Below are 15,195 nucleotides of genomic sequence, written 5' to 3'. Positions count from 1 at the left end.
GCTAAGTCAAGTGGTCTCACATGATTCCATCAACACCTTGTCGTTTTCTCCCTGTCTCCGCTCTGCTTTCTTGTGTTGGCTTCCTTTCCAGGCACGTGTACCCTAAAAATGGTGTTGGTTCTGAAAGCCCCAGGCTTACCTTTTCACAGCTTTAAATCTGTGCCTCTTAGTTCTGAGAGTAGCTCAGCTTTTGCTCTTCTGCTCTCCTGAACCAATCATAGCTGCCCAATCACCACACAGTGTTCTGATTGGCCAGGCCTGCATCAGGTGTGCTTGCCCATGGGTAGAATGAGTTTTCTTAGACCCCATGAAGGGAAAAGGCTGGTTTCCAAAGAGCAATCCAAGTTCTGGTACCAACAAAGGAGGAAGAATGCTTGCTGGAAAAACATAGCATTAACTCAAGGGTTCATGGATAAGAAATGTCCCGCACCGTGCGTAACCTCATATAATTTTTTCTTATTTCACCCAAGACTTATGAACCTGCAGACGCCACCCCTCATTTGAACATCCCTGCTTCCACACATTCACTCCGCTGCCTTTGGCAATTGCCTTGCAGTCACTAAAAATGGGCTTTGTTTGAAATTGCCGCAGACATCCAGCTCCACGGAGAAGCCCGTCACGCCACCAGAGCCCGAGCCCGCGCCCGCCGGGGCGGCCCAGAAGGGCTCAGAGGCCTCCTCCAAGGACAAGAGGCCCGCAGCCGAGACCACCAAGCAGAAGAACAGCAAGCAGGAGGCCAAAGAACCTGCCCCGTGCACGGAGCAGGTCACAGTGGACGCGAACTTGCTGCAGAACGGGGGCAAGTCCCCAAAGAAACTGGAGAAACCGCGACAGTCCCTGGGGGGCTTCCTTAAGGGCCTGGTAGGTGGATTTTTCGCCTCTTCTTTCGGAGCTCTCAGGCAAGGGATGTGGTTTCCATACCTCTGAAGGGGAGGGCTGGCTGGGCTTCGGGAGCAGGAAAGAGACAAGGCCATACGTATTTCCGGGTTCATGGTCAGGTGCTGGATGGAGGGGGTCGCCAGGTGCTGAGTGTAGGGGGAGGTGGGAGAGGGGAAGGAGGCTCGTGAAGGAAGGCTGAATGGGGCTGAGTCTGGCCTTGGCTTTGAGAGGAGGGACAGGGAGGCCTTGCAGAGCAGATTCCGTCTCAGGCAGGACCTCACCTTAGCCTGGAAAGCAGGCCAGGGGAGGCCAAGGCACGGCATGTTCTAGATGGAGGGATCCACAGGTGCACAGGTGCTGACCCTTTATGCATTCATAACCGTTTCATTCCGTAGATACCAGGGGGCATCAGTGAGCTCTGGCGAGGAGGTCAGTGGGCACTCTCTCTCCCCTGCCCTGCATGTGGCTCCCAGCAGCATCTCCGGGGAGCTTGTTAGAAACACAGATTTCAGGCCCTAAGTTTAAGGTTCTGTGGTAAATGTCATCGTCTTGCTATCCCGCGTCTCTGTCCTCGAGTGTGTATGTGCAACCCCAGTTGAAGGCGGTGTTAAGAACCCAGACTTGAGGCTGCTTGGCAATGTGAAAGCCTGGCCGGAAGCCCAGCTCTCCCCAGCTCCTCAGGAGAGAAGCCCTTCCCTTGAAGAAAAGAGGGTATCCATCAAAACAAGGGGCTGCATGCAGATTGTTGGCCCCTGGGTGGTCCTGTTGGAGAGTTTGTCTCCATTCTGGGCTCCCGCTCCTCAGGGAGAAGTGCAAACCCTAGTCCTACTTTTCTCAGTGATTTCCAAACCGTCTCCTTTTTCTGTGCAGTGTTCTGGTGGAACTGGTCACTGCAGTGCTGTGGCATTGGGTGGAACATGGTCTGCAGGGGGGGTGGCCCTGGTGCTTCTGAGTCCACAGCCTGCTTCCTCTCTTTCTCTGTGGGTCCTAGTGTCTTTGGCCAGAGATCCAAAATGCAATCTGTGCTCTCTCCTTACCCTGGCTCAGGGGAGGGGAGCTAATCCAAGGGTCCTTAACCAGGAATGATATTGTCCTCCGGGGGACGTTTGGCAGTGTACAGAAACAAGTTTTTGACAGTCACAGCTGGGAGTAAGTCTTCTTGAGATGTCAGTAGAGACAGGGGTATGGCTAAGTTAACTACAGGGCACAGGACAGTACCCACAACAAAGAAGTGACCAGCCCAGAGCATCCACAGGGCCAAAGTGGAGGAGCCCTATTCTAACCCAATAGCATAGGACAGTGGACAGAAGAGGGATTAGCTGAGAGTCTGTGCTGGACGTCAGTGCCAGAGGCTTGGCTGAAGCCCCTTCCTCCTAGGTCCTGCGCGTGACCTCAGTTTAACTGCCCGCCCCCTCTGAGGCTCAGGTATCCACCTGTAAAACTGAGCTCATGATTACAGCCATGGTCTTGATGCTCCTGTGGGAACTGAATGACTATTTAAACCACTGGGCCCAGTGCCCAGCACGAAGCAGGAGTTCAGTAGTAGAAGTCATCACAGGGGATCCTTTCTCCCTTCCCTTCTCCCTGCAGCCCACATCCAGGGTCCTCCCTCCCTCCCTCCCCCAGGCCATCTGCCCAGTCCCTTCCCACATTCTAAATGTGATTCCCTGCCCTGGGTTCCTTGGTCCATGGTGCTGGGTTTTGAACTGCAAAACCCGATGGTCCAACTACCAACGGGTCGAATGAGCAAAGCTGCATATTGAAGCCTTCCTCCTCCTCCAGCTCATCCTCTGGAGGGGCCAATGTCTTGCAGGTGGCCGATGCTCTAGGCACATATTTATTGAAGGAATGTATGGGGCATGAATGCATTATCAGCTTATCCCATTTACAGTGTACCGTTGTGGGGGTGTTAACAGAAAAACTACATAAATTAAATTTAAGAGAATTGATTTGAGCAAAGAACAATCCAAGAATCAGGCAGGATTCAGAACCAGAAGAGGTTCAGAGAGCTCCACCCTGCAGCGTGAGCAGTGACCTCGCAGACCTGTGCCAGGGACAGAGGGGGACATCGCCTTTGGCCTGTTGGCCACAGGGATGCCTTGTCCTGTTCAGCATGGCCTGAGGAGGCACTGGCCTTCCTTGGGTGGGGTCTGACTAGCTGGCAGCCTGCAATTGGCCATGCTCAGCTGTGATTGCCAGAAACCCAGGTATTCGTTATTTATAAATTACACTCCTGAGTAGGTATTGGTTTGTTCTTGAAGTAATCTAGATTGTGGCTTGTCACATAGAACTTAAAGTAAAGAGATAGCCTCAGGCTAAAAGCCTCCTGTTTATTTAATTTAACAGGATATAAATGCCCAGTTCAATCTCCCCAATTATGGGAGCAATGGCTGCCAGATGCAGAATTCCCTTGTATTGGTTGCAATTTTAGGCAGACTGAGGAGAAGGTATTTTAGATTTGCTTATTTCAATCTCCCCACAACATGGAAGTACTCCCTCCACCATCGGACCTCAGATCCCAACCGTAGGGCTTCATCTTTTGGGATCACGGCTGGTTCCCACTCACCCAGAATAGGACCACGCACACAGCATGCACCCAGTAAACAGAGGGACGAGCAGAAAGAAGAAAATATAATAGATGTTAAATATTGTGCCCAAGAATCAAATAAGTTACTTGAATTTGTTACCCTTTAATGGAATGTTGTACTCAACTTCAGCCGCACTTAGGGGTTCTACTTGCATGTTTTAAAGAGTCCACTTCTGGATGGAGACACTGAGGCCTGGTATTCTTTATGGTTTGATTTACTCTTTGAAATAATTCAGATTCCTTCCTTTCTTTCTCCCTGTGATTAGCTTCCCGGGTTACCCAGGGCCCTGGCCCCCTCCTCTCCCTGCCCACTGATCTCTAGATGTGGAAGATATTCCCTCTCTCCCTTCCTTTCTTCTTCCATCATTGTTCTACAAATTAACAAACAAAATTGGTAAACTAAATTAGCAGACGAGAATGTAAGTGTGGGCCAGGTGGTGACACATACCTGTAATGTCAGAGGCTCTGGAGGCTGAAGCAGGAGGATGGCAAGTTCAAGGCCAGACTCAGCAACTCAGCAAGGCCCTGTCCTAAAATAAGAAATAAAAAGGTTGGGGATGTAGCTCAGTGGTAGAGCACCCCTGGGTTCAAGCCCCAGTCAAAAAAAAAAAAAAGAAGAGGAGGAATCAGTGTGTGAGGTCACTGAGGGAAATGAGCAGGGTGCGTGGGAGTGCTTGCCTGGGTGTGGGGAGGGGTGTTGCTACTTTGAATTGGATCCAGAAATGTCCCAGCAGAGAAAATGTCTCAGGTGATAGCAGAGGGGTCAAGGTGTCAGACAGCAGACCAGCAGGGCACTTCCTGGAGAAGCAGCCATGGCATAAGGCCCCAGGGAGGGGTCGAGCTCGGGGAGTCCAGAGTGTTTGAAGAGGAGACAGAGGCCTGAGTGGCTGGGGACACAGTGGATAACAGGAGGTGAGACAGGAGCCCTGGGCGGGGAGAGAATGTGGCCAGGGCCCTGGGTAAACTGGGAAGCTAGTCACAGAGTTGAGCAGGAGGAGTGGGATCCCGTCCTCGCTGTAAAGGCTGCATGGCTGAGGCCCAGAAGAGGCTGTCAAGGGCAACGACAGAGATAGAGGCCCTGGTAGAGCGTGTCCTTGTGAGCCTGGAGGCTGGTGACGGTTTAACCTGGTGATGTCCGCAGAGGTGACGGGGTGGATGCGTTTAAGACACTAATTACAGTTGTAGTCACTAGTCCCTGCTCTGGGACCAGCTTCTTACGGACATCATCTCCTCAGTTACGGCAGCAAGCCCTCCCGGTGGGAGTACTTATTCCCACGGCTTGGATGAGTCAGCCAGAAGTGGTATCCTCTCCTGGGCATCCCACGGCATCTAGAGGCAGAGAGGAGGCGGGACTCAGCTCCTGCCTCCCAGACCCCGGGTCCTGCTTCCGGCCACTGCCAGGAGACCTGCAGCCACGGTGCAGGCAGGAGGGAGGGGTTTCTGACACTCTCCAGAGATCGGACCCCCAGGAACTTCCAGCTGGCACATTCCTGTGGTTGCCCAGCCCCTTCCCGAGAAGGTAGTGGTAGCGCCAGCACTGGCACCAGGAGGGTGCCTTGCAGTGCCCGTCGCCCACAGGAAATGAGCTCCTGCCTCTGACCGCGTGTCCACCAGGCCCTCCTCGGCCACCCACCTCTCTCAGTCCTCATCTCCTCCTTTCCCCTCCAGCTGCTGGGGTTCCCTCCCAGAGCTGCCTGGCTGATGCTGACAGGTCAGGAAGGACCTGGAAGGAAGTCCTGGGGCTTGGATTTTCTCTTCTTTTTATGCAAAGGGACTCACGCGCACGCGCGCGCGCACACACACACACACACACACACACACACACCTGATAAAAGTGAGCTACCCTGGCCGGTGGAGATTGGGTCCCACTTCCCCCAAGCCCCCCCAACTTCCTGTCCTCCTCACCTTTCTCCTACTCACAGGTCCCCAAAGCTCTGGAACTGTGTGCGCTGTGATCTGCAGGTGTAGCAGATGGTCAGCGGGCGACTTGCCCAGGGAAGACGGTCTCCCACTGGGCATGGCCTAAGGCTTACACCCATCAGCTCTGCACCACAAGGAGCTTGGGACAGGGACTAGAAGGAGTGGAGAGTGAGCAGGAAGGGGCCGGGGAGGGGTGAGCCGAGGCCCAGGCTTCAGGTCAGGGCGGCCTGACCATCTGGCACAGTACAGTCCTGGGTCTTCTTGGAGATTCACTTGCCTCATCTGTAAAATGGGTTAGTGGTCGCTGCCCACCTCACCACATTGGTAAGAGAACAGAAGAGAGAGTGGCTTTGGCACTATTAACTGTGAAGCGCACTCCTGACACACAAAGCAACACATACGTGACTCCGACCTCCAGAGTCCAACCCCAAGTGGCAAAAGAGACGGTGCAGGAAGGAGTGGGCCCCGGGGAAGGAGGGGGTCTTTGCAACCTGAAGAGCAAGTGCTGTTTAAACAGAGTGCCACCAGCAGCCATGTACATGAAAGCACTGGATTTTTAAATGTCAGATTTAATGTTAAAATAAGAGAGCATTTCTTGTGAAAGTCCATTGGGCTACCTAAGTTTGCTGTGTTTAGCCCATTGGGACTGAGGTCAGGGGACTCCCAAGGAGGAAGCGTTGGCAGAGAAGCGTGTGCACACCAGGACACCAGGGAGGTTGCACCGGGTGCAGCTAGCTCCTGGGTTTGAGCCTAGCTCTCCGTCTCAGTGGCTGTGCAGCCAGGGTCAAGTCGGCACCTCGAGCATCAGGTACCTCTTTAATGAGGCTAATAGTACTGATGTCATAGGGTCAGCATGAAAATGAAATCAGATGGTATACAGTGTCCTTAGAGTTATATATGCTGGCTATGGCTTATATGATCCTCTGTTATACCATGTAGACCACATTATACCACACGGCACTGTGCACATGGGCTATATCATGTGCACCAAGGATGTATATTTTATTACCCTAACCAACATTATCCTGCGCTATGTATGTTACCCTATGCTACATATATAAGGCAATACTGTAGTTTATATAATGTGCTCTAGTACTATACTGTATGTATTATGTTTAGTACAGTAGGCTATACTATGTATATATTCCATGCATACTAAATATCTTCCATATTTACCATATAACCTACACCAACCACCAATGTTGCTCTGTCCCAGCATTACACTACCTGACCCCACCTCTGTATACCATGCATGCTTTGCCACATTGCACTATTCTGTACTTATTATCCACATACTTTACCACTCATGCACTCCAGTATACTCCACCAACCCTACTGCTCTACTCTGGACCCGCAATGCTGGTGACTCTGACCAGGCGCAGCCTGTGTGAACCTCAGACCCATCACGACATGTAAAAGAAGCCAGGTTCAAAGGCTGCCTACTTCACCATTCCTTGACATGACATTCTGGAAGAGGCACAACTCTGGAATAGGAAACAGATCAGTGGTTGCCAGGGTCTGGGGTCAGTCTCGACTGGGGAGGCTTAACTGTAAAGGGGACAAGGTGGGGTGGGGGCAATGAACCCATGCGATATGTTGGTTTGGGTGGTGCTAATGTGACCTGGTCACGTGTTGGTCCACGCTTATATCACTACAGACGGAAAGGGACAGTTTCATAAGTTCTACTGGACAGAACAGGTAGAACAACAATAACCACAGTGGCAATGGCAGGTGCCCTCAGCCTTCACCCTTCAGGAGCAGCCACGGTGTGCCAGGTCCTTGCAAGGCACCGAGGACACAGCAGACAGAATCCACAGAGCTTGCACCCTGTCAGGAGGCAGATGTGAGACTAACAAGACAGATGAGAAGCTCACTTCCGATAAAATAAAACAGGGTTGGCTTATGAGCGAATAAGACAGGGATTGCGAAGGGACAGCTGAAGTGTGGGGTGTACACTCCAGGGACTGTTCTAACTGCATTATAAGTATAAACTCGCTTTGTGTTGGGAACCAGCCTCTGGGAATAGTTTTATCATTTGTAATGATAAATTTGTAATTTGTCCAAGATCTGGCAAAGCTAGAAGGTAATATAGCTGGGCAGTGAATCTGGACATCTGATTGGAGACCGTTCTCCTATCCAACACTCAGGTCTAAGAAACATTGACTTAGCATGGCACCTAGCACGGAATAAGTGCTCACCAAAAGGTGAGTTTTTGCTGTTGCTATTACCCATCTTCAATGGGCTACCCCTTCTTTGTTTTTTTTCCAGGGACCAAAGCGGATGTCAGATGCTCAAGTGCAGACAGACCCGGTATCCATCGGACCAGTTGGCAAATCCAAGTAAACATCACCACAGTCCCCACCAGGGTCTCCCACCACCAGGATGTTTTCTCCCCACTCCATCTCCTCCCTAAACACACTCTGTATATATATTTTTTTTCTTCTCATGGCCATCAAATGAAATTTTGCCTACAAATTAAGCCTGAGCTGTTGTATATTGAGGTGTATTATTTATCTCTCTGGTCCAGTCTTTCCTAGCAAATAACTGTAAGCATGGGTCCGCAGGTTGAATCCTTAGGTCCAGAGAGTTGACTGCTGAGCCGGGGAGGAAGGAGGTGGGGGGATACATTTGTGTTAAGCTATGAAAGATGGATAACAAGGAAGTCACAGAAGAAAATTGCCTGAGAGGGGGAGGGAAAGGCATTGTAGCAAATGCATGCTCCTCCTCTAAGTTTGAAGAGGGGAGGGAGAAGATCTGTTTGTTTAAGTTCACACTTGAAGGAGGGAGAGCTCGGGCTCTGTGTTGGGCGGTTGCCAATTTCCTGAAATGGAATGTGTGGGGTATGAGAAATGAATGAATAAGAGTAGGTTTTCAAATAGGGCCCTTGAGAGTTATTGACAAGAGGGAAACGATTGACTGGAGAGGGCTTGAAACGATTTGGGACAATTGTTCTTTAGGCTCAGGGACAAGGAAAAGGATCACAGCTTCAGAAAACAAGAATACAATACAGGAGGTTGCACGTTTGTCTTGCAACACAAGGGGGCGCCAAGGTCTCCCCTTTTTATTCTGCATCCCGCATCCCTAACAAGGATCTGGTCTCGCGAAGCTTACATTATTAATGTCTCTCAGATGGCTGGGGGGCTTGCTTCATCTGTTCCGTCTGACGCTTATCTCAAGTCTGTCTGTAATTTCCTAATGTTCTCAGGATGTGCTCTCATAAAACCCTCCCCATAACCCCAGTTAATAAAAATTTACAGAATGTTACTCAAATACCTGAAGTTTTTTTTTTAACCCTTGTAGAGAGGACTAAATAGGGCGATGAGTCTGTTACGGTGTAATTCACAGCAGCATAGGATTGACTGACAGTCATGTATACTGTATCTTTCTTTTTCTGATTTAATAAAAATTTCATTTATTTCTAAAGTATCCTTTGATGTTCAACTTTTAAAGCAAGGTGCTCCTATTCTGTTTGACGTGGCTTGACCTTCCCCAGTGAAAAAAATCAATGCTCTTCCTCTTTGGAAAATCCTTTTGGAATCTTTGGAAGATAATTCTTTCCCCTCCGATCCTCCTGGATTTCCTCATGTGTGGGTGTGCATGGAGAGCACACACGTGTGTGCACACATGTGTGTGCCTGTGTATTAGCATATGCATAGTGCTAATACAATGCTGTCTTAGGCCAGGATGCTGAGAGCAGAGCTCAAGACAGGGATTCAAATGCTTGTGATATATTGAGAGTGGGCAGAGGGGAAAGGGGGTCTCTGTTGGCCTGCGAATTGCACTACACGGTTCATTCCAGCCTAAGGCAAGAGGCCAGCCCTGGGCCCCTGGAAGTGAGCCACAGCTGTCCTGGGAAGTGGCAGGGTCAGTGAGCTGCTCCCATCCATCTGAGAGCTTGGGACCCTAAGCAACCGGAGGATGTGTGCGTGGGCAGTGTCCACGGCAGTTACACGTGTATGTCCAGAAGTGTATTTATGCCCACCTCTGTACACTTGCACACTCATGTTTACAAACAGAAAAGTGTAGGGGTGGAGCATACATGGTGCACACAGACCCACACACACTCCCTGCTCTCCAGATCCACCCCACACTGATCAGAACTGAGCCTTGAACATGGTCTCCCTACATGGACCACAGCACGGGGCCATGGCCTTTGGCAAGCTGGCTTCTTGAGACATGTCCCCAAGTCCCATCTCTCCCATCACCCGAACTTGAGTGGAGGGTTTGCTGTGGGAGCTGCCAGCGCCCATCGAGACTCTAGGTGCAAGGAGAGACCAGAGGCCGCCTGCTTCAAGCTGGATTGGTTTCTTCGGTCCTGACCAGACGTGGAGATGACTGGTCCTCACTTCACGCTGTTGAGAGCTCTCGGGCCACCCCAGTCTGACTGCTGCTTCCACAAAGCAGGAAGGACCCCTCCGGGAAGCCTATGGGGAGACCGTCCCTCTGCTGTGGCCATCTGAGAACAGGGGATGGATCCCAGAAATCAGGCAGCTGACGGCTCCTTTGTCCCCAAGCCCCTGGGGGTTTGCCTGCTGTGACCTTTGGTGAGCTGCTGGCGGCTGTCCATTGAGGAAGGTGACAGAATCATTTGCAAGTTTCACCTCGCTGGGCACAGGAGGCTTTTTGCCTAGATGAGAAATGTCCCCAGCAGGAGGTGGGGACGGGAAGAGTGAGTGGCCAGGCTGGGTCACTGATGCAGACTGACCCTCCCTCTATACCTCCCAGAAACAAAACAAAACAAAACGGGGGGGGGGGGGGGAAGCATTCTTTGACGAGACTCCATGAAGCATGGCAGATGTTTTTTGGTTTTTTTTTTTTTTTGGTTTTTTTTATATATATAACTGGTGTGCTCTCCTCCAGGGCCAAAGAAAAGAAAAATCTTTTAATGAAAAAAAAAATTTTTAAGACAAGAACATGTAAACCACGGAGAACTCAAAAAATGCCTTGCTGGGGCACCCTAAATCCAGCTGTTGTGGAAAGAGCGAGTTTCCACTCCACTCTGTTGTGTGTGTCCTGTCCTGGTCTCTGGCTCCCCGCACTCGCTTCTTGTCTTCAGTTGCATCCCCATTCCTGGCGCATTTACAACACTAATCTCCACTCCTAGGGTACAAAAGGGCAGAAATTCTGCAGGGGAGCTCAGGAGAGCCCTGAGGACACAGAAGGATTAGGATTCAGGGAGGGACTGATTCCACCAATGCCCAGCCCAGCTGTGTCCCCAAAGGGGACAGAGGCAGAGCCCAAGTGGCCACAGCTGTCACTGCAGCCTGCCCTCCGGGAAACAGGGCCTCAGGCCGCGGGAGGGCAAAGGTGCCTCTTGATGAGGGTGATTCATTGACTTCTGTACTGGTTTATTTTTAGGTGCACAGGGAAGTGTATCTTCTCCCATGCCAAGAAGATGTGGCCTTTCCAGGAACGGCGCTGGTGACCTGAAATGGCTGCCACCATGCGCGCACACCCACAGAAACGCACACACTCTCACACTCTCACATGCACACACACACACACACACACACACACACACACACACACACGCTCTGCTTTCCAGTTCCAGCTAACGGTGACTTTTGACTGATATCCATAGAAGAATTATTCAAAAAAGCAGCTGTTCCCAGCAGCCCAGGAGGCCCCTTTGAATCCACCACCTTGGGGAACAAGCAACCCGCCAGGAACTGCAGCGGAGGGGAGAAAAGAGAGCAGGGAAGTTCGTTGTTTGTACCCCTTTTCTTCAAGCATGTTGTCAGGGATGTAAGCACAGTCTGTCTGACTGTCTCTCCCACAGAGGCTCCCTCCTCCCTCCCCCTCCCCCCCCTCCCTCTCTCTCTCTCTCTCTCTCTCTCTCTCTCTCTCTCTCTCTCTCTCTCTCTCGGCTGCCCTTACTGTTTGCAAGGAGTCCAGATGTGCTGAGGTCCCATTAAATTAGATTCCAAGAGGCCAGAACATGTCCCTCTGGATCCTTCTCAAAGAGCTAGCAAAAGAGCAGATCTGTGCAGCCAGGATTTGACAGGGTCATTTCTTCTGTCAGATAGTCCCAGCTTCATCTGAAGCCTTAAAACACAACGTCACCTCTCCTACTGCCCTGAGGGAAATGTGCCAGTCTAACTTGCTCACACTGGGGGCGGGTGAGGGGCGCTTTGCAGCCACGTGCGGTTGGGGGGCTTGGCTTTCACCATGCTCTCAATGCCCCCTTTAAGCCTTTTAAGAAGGCAATTTTGCACGGTCAGTAGAATTAGGCTTCTCCGTGGTCAAGATTTTGTTTGCTCTATCAGTGAAAACGAAGAGGCACTGGCCCCCTGGAAATTACAGGCTGCGTTAGGAAGAAAAGAAATTATGAACAGCAGATTCTGCACATGGGTAAGGCAGCTCTGCAGCCCAGGCCCAACGCCCTGCTCCGTCAGGGTCCAGCCCTTAGCAAACATTGGTTTTTCTGGGGAGTGTGACTCTTTAGCCTCTGCTGCTCTCTCTGCTCTCCATCTCCAGGCCTCTAATTGGCAGAGGCAGAAGCAGCAGCCCAGGCAATTTCACAGGAGTAAGGGGAACACATTACAGTTTACAGACTGTTTTCTGAATGCATTATCTAATTTAAAGCCAAATGCCCCTAATTGAATTTAATTGCTTCCTTGGTTGCATTTCATCATGGGGGTGACTGGCAGGCGCCTGTGTGAGTTTTGTTGTTGTTTTTCAAATGAGCACTTCTTGACAAAATGGCCCCCAGCTGCACCTCTGCTAATGATTGCCAGAGAAAGTCTTTCCTTACCCGCCGACTGTCCCCAAATCCAGCCACACGGGGGCACTCCAGGACCTGGGGTCCTACCATCTCTAGGCCTTTTCCCAAGATCGCCTAACAAGGAAGTTGGGCCAAAGCAGTATCCGGAGTGTGTTGCAGATCAGCTTCTAGAAAGTAGTCAACTTTGATGAGGACAACCAGGCGAGAAGGCCAAACAGGCAAGTCATTTGCTTTCTATGATTCCCAACCTTCCAAAGGCAAGTGTGTCTCCATCCTTATGTGCTCCATCCTGCAAGACCAAGGCTGTGTGACTGTGAAACATTTCAGTCACCCTTACTGGTCATCAGGCCCCACATAGCCACCTTGCCTCCCACCCTCCACACCTGTTGTCGTGAGCTGGGAGATGGTTCCAGCCACTTGGTGCAGTGGTGGGCACACTGACAGGCACACTGGGGGGCACGCAAGGAGCATTTAGTGAGAGCACCTCTATCAGAGGGTGCTTTAGTACCAAGAAACAGAAAGCCCCAAGTCAAATTGGCTAATACAATAATAACAATGAAGATCTGGATTATTTCACATATAGGCATTGGGTAACAGCCTTGGCTTTGACTATCTGAGACTCTGTGCTGGCTGATAGCAACAATGAGGAGACACATTACCTGCAACAGGTGTCAGGTCACAGTCTGACCCTAGTTCTCTGAGGCTCTGCCTTGTTGTATGGGTTGACTTTATCTTCAAACTAGTGGCCGAGCGACAGCTGCTGTTCCAGGCAAGGGGAGTGGGGGGTCGATATTGTCAGTGTCAACTAACCGTTTTGGTGAACTCGTGCTGTCCTCAATACCGGTATTTTTAAGGTGAGCCATTTCCCAACAAATCACCCCTTTTCAATTCAGATTGATAGGCCCTGGGTAATTATGAAGCTCCTCTCTCCAAAGCAGGGGATGGGGGCCTTCTGGCTCATCTCATGGATTGCTCTGTTCTGGTCTGTGTCTAGCACAATGCCTGGAGTAGTAGATGCTCAATAAGTGCTGGCTGCATGGATAAATTGATAAATAAATATTCCACAGAGACTTCCTGCTTCAAGCAGGTTGCCTTATATTGTTGTATGAGCATATTTTAGCTCCAAGTGCTGCTCATTCTCATCAGATATCCACCTCCACAGGTGGCCAGCCCAGTGGTTCTCTAAGTATGCTTCCAGTCAGCAGGATCCTCCTTACCTGAGATGGTGTTAGGAATACAGATTACAAGCCCTACTCAAGATCCACAGGATCAAAAGCTCTCGGAGCGGGACCTGGTCTCTGTCTACGGAGTCCTCCCCGTGGTTCTAATGTAGGAAAGACTCTGAAAACCACTGGTCTCAGAGGAGCTGCCACTTCAGTGAGCATTGGCCCTGAACATGCACAGATAATAAAAGCTGGCATTGAACTTTGCCATGCCATGTCCCAGGCATCGTGCATCCCACAAATCTTTACTGATCATTTTACAGATGAAAAAACTAAGGCTGAGAGAGAAAAAGCAACTTTGCCCAAGGTGGAAACCCATCCTAAGCTCCTAAAGGCCCACTTTCGTGCCTGTGGGAGAGACAGGCAGGCAAAAAGATTATGGTGTGACGCCATGGGACATCGTGGGACCCAGAGGAAGGCACAGCAGAAGACCACCTGGAGGGCACACCTGAGATGGTGACAGCCAGACTGACAAAGGATAGAGTCCCCGGAAGAGCAGCAAGTGCTAGAGCAGAGTCCAGAGAGAGCACAGCAAGTACCTCAGCAAGTCAGAGCATGGCGGGAGGAGAGAGGCGGGAAGCGGCCCAGCCAGATCCGTCAGGACATGTAGGAAGGAGTTCAGGGTAAGAAGTTTAAACTGTCTAGGGGCTTGGGATGTCGCTCAGTGGCCCAGGGCATGCTGAGCCTGCAGGAGGCCGTGGGTTCCCTCCCCAGCAGCACAAGGAAGGAAAAAAGAAAGGAAGAAAAGCTATCTGCAGAGGGTAATAGGGAGCCTAGGAAGAGACTTGAGCTGGAGAGTGGCAAAGTCAGGTTTGTATTTTGACTGCGGGTAGGATCCAATCCCAACGACATTCAAGTAATATTCATCCAGTGGCCTATCTGCCAGATGTTGATTATAAAGTGAATCATTTTCCTTTTAAGATTCTGTTAAGTTTGTAACCAATGCTCAGATCAACATCTAAGTGGCTTTAGCTCTTAAAAGGACACATAAATGTTCATTCCCAAGCGTCATAAGTGTGGACTTGGAATTTGGCCCACCCATCCTCCCAGATGATCCACAGCCAAGGTCCAAGGCAGTGAGGTCTTGAGCAAGTGACTTTGCCTCTCTGAGCCTTAGTTTGTCCTTCTCTAGAATGGGAATGATAAAGACACGTCCCTGAGCGAGCCGGCCGCTGAGGGCAGGAAATGGGAGTCTCTTAGGGAGAGTCCAGAGTCGGCAGCTGACAAGTGCGCAGGAAGCATTCCTGCTGAGGGTGCAGGTGACATCTGTCCAGGGAGAACACGGGTTCTCTCTTTAGTGCGTGGGCCCAAAAGCCACCAAGTCTTTAGCTGCCGGGCAGAGAGAGAAAGGAGGAAGGAGAGAAGACCAAGAAAGATGCCAGTTTCCTCAGGGCTCATCCCATTCTGAAGCAGAGAGAAACCTCCGGAGGGTCGTTGGCTTTCCTTGTTGTACCCACTGATAACAGGAGCCCGGATGCCCCACCCGAGGGCTCTTCAGCCCACCGCTGAATGCCCAGCAGCCCCGGCGGCTTCCCAGCTCAACGCCCCCAGCCTTCTCGTTCCTTTTTGGTGGCTTTTTGCAGAGGCAGTGGGCTCTTGTTTAGTCCACCTGCAGGGCTTTCTGGAAACATCTGAGATTTTGTGCCCGAGGGGCAACCCTCAACCAAAGAGGAATGGGAAACGACGACCCAAGGATTTATCAGGTTCCCATATCTCAGGGGGACACACTTGAGGTTCTTCTGGGCCTTCCCACGGGGTCCTCAGCAGGACTGGACACAGCCGCCCACAGTCGCATTGTGCTCCCAACCCCACCCTCCCTGCTCTGTGCTTCCTGGGGTCCCCTCCCCAATAAACAAGTGCAT

General features: G+C 51.0%; 1 protein-coding gene across 1 annotated transcript in view; it reads left to right on the top strand.

Moving 5' to 3' along the window:
* BCAS1 (brain enriched myelin associated protein 1) overlaps positions 1–11,192 on the top strand; it is a gene marked incomplete at its 5' end in the record, with an annotated part of 73,162 nt that extends 61,970 nt beyond the window's left edge. The window contains 3 exons of the mRNA XM_081291414.1: positions 592–861; positions 7,655–7,725; positions 10,745–11,192. Of these exons, the coding sequence (XP_081147540.1) occupies positions 592–861; positions 7,655–7,725; positions 10,745–10,811 (408 nt within the window). The 3' untranslated portion in view covers positions 10,812–11,192. The remainder of the gene's footprint in view (positions 1–591; positions 862–7,654; positions 7,726–10,744) is intronic.
* Between the last annotated feature and the right edge of the window lie 4,003 nt (positions 11,193–15,195).

Source organism: Spermophilus citellus (genome assembly GCF_964194105.1).
Source record: "Spermophilus citellus genome assembly, chromosome: 4".
NCBI classification, from domain to species: domain Eukaryota; kingdom Metazoa; phylum Chordata; class Mammalia; order Rodentia; family Sciuridae; genus Spermophilus; species Spermophilus citellus.
Note: the sequence above shows the minus strand (reverse complement) of the source record. Positions and strands in the feature narration are given on the sequence as shown.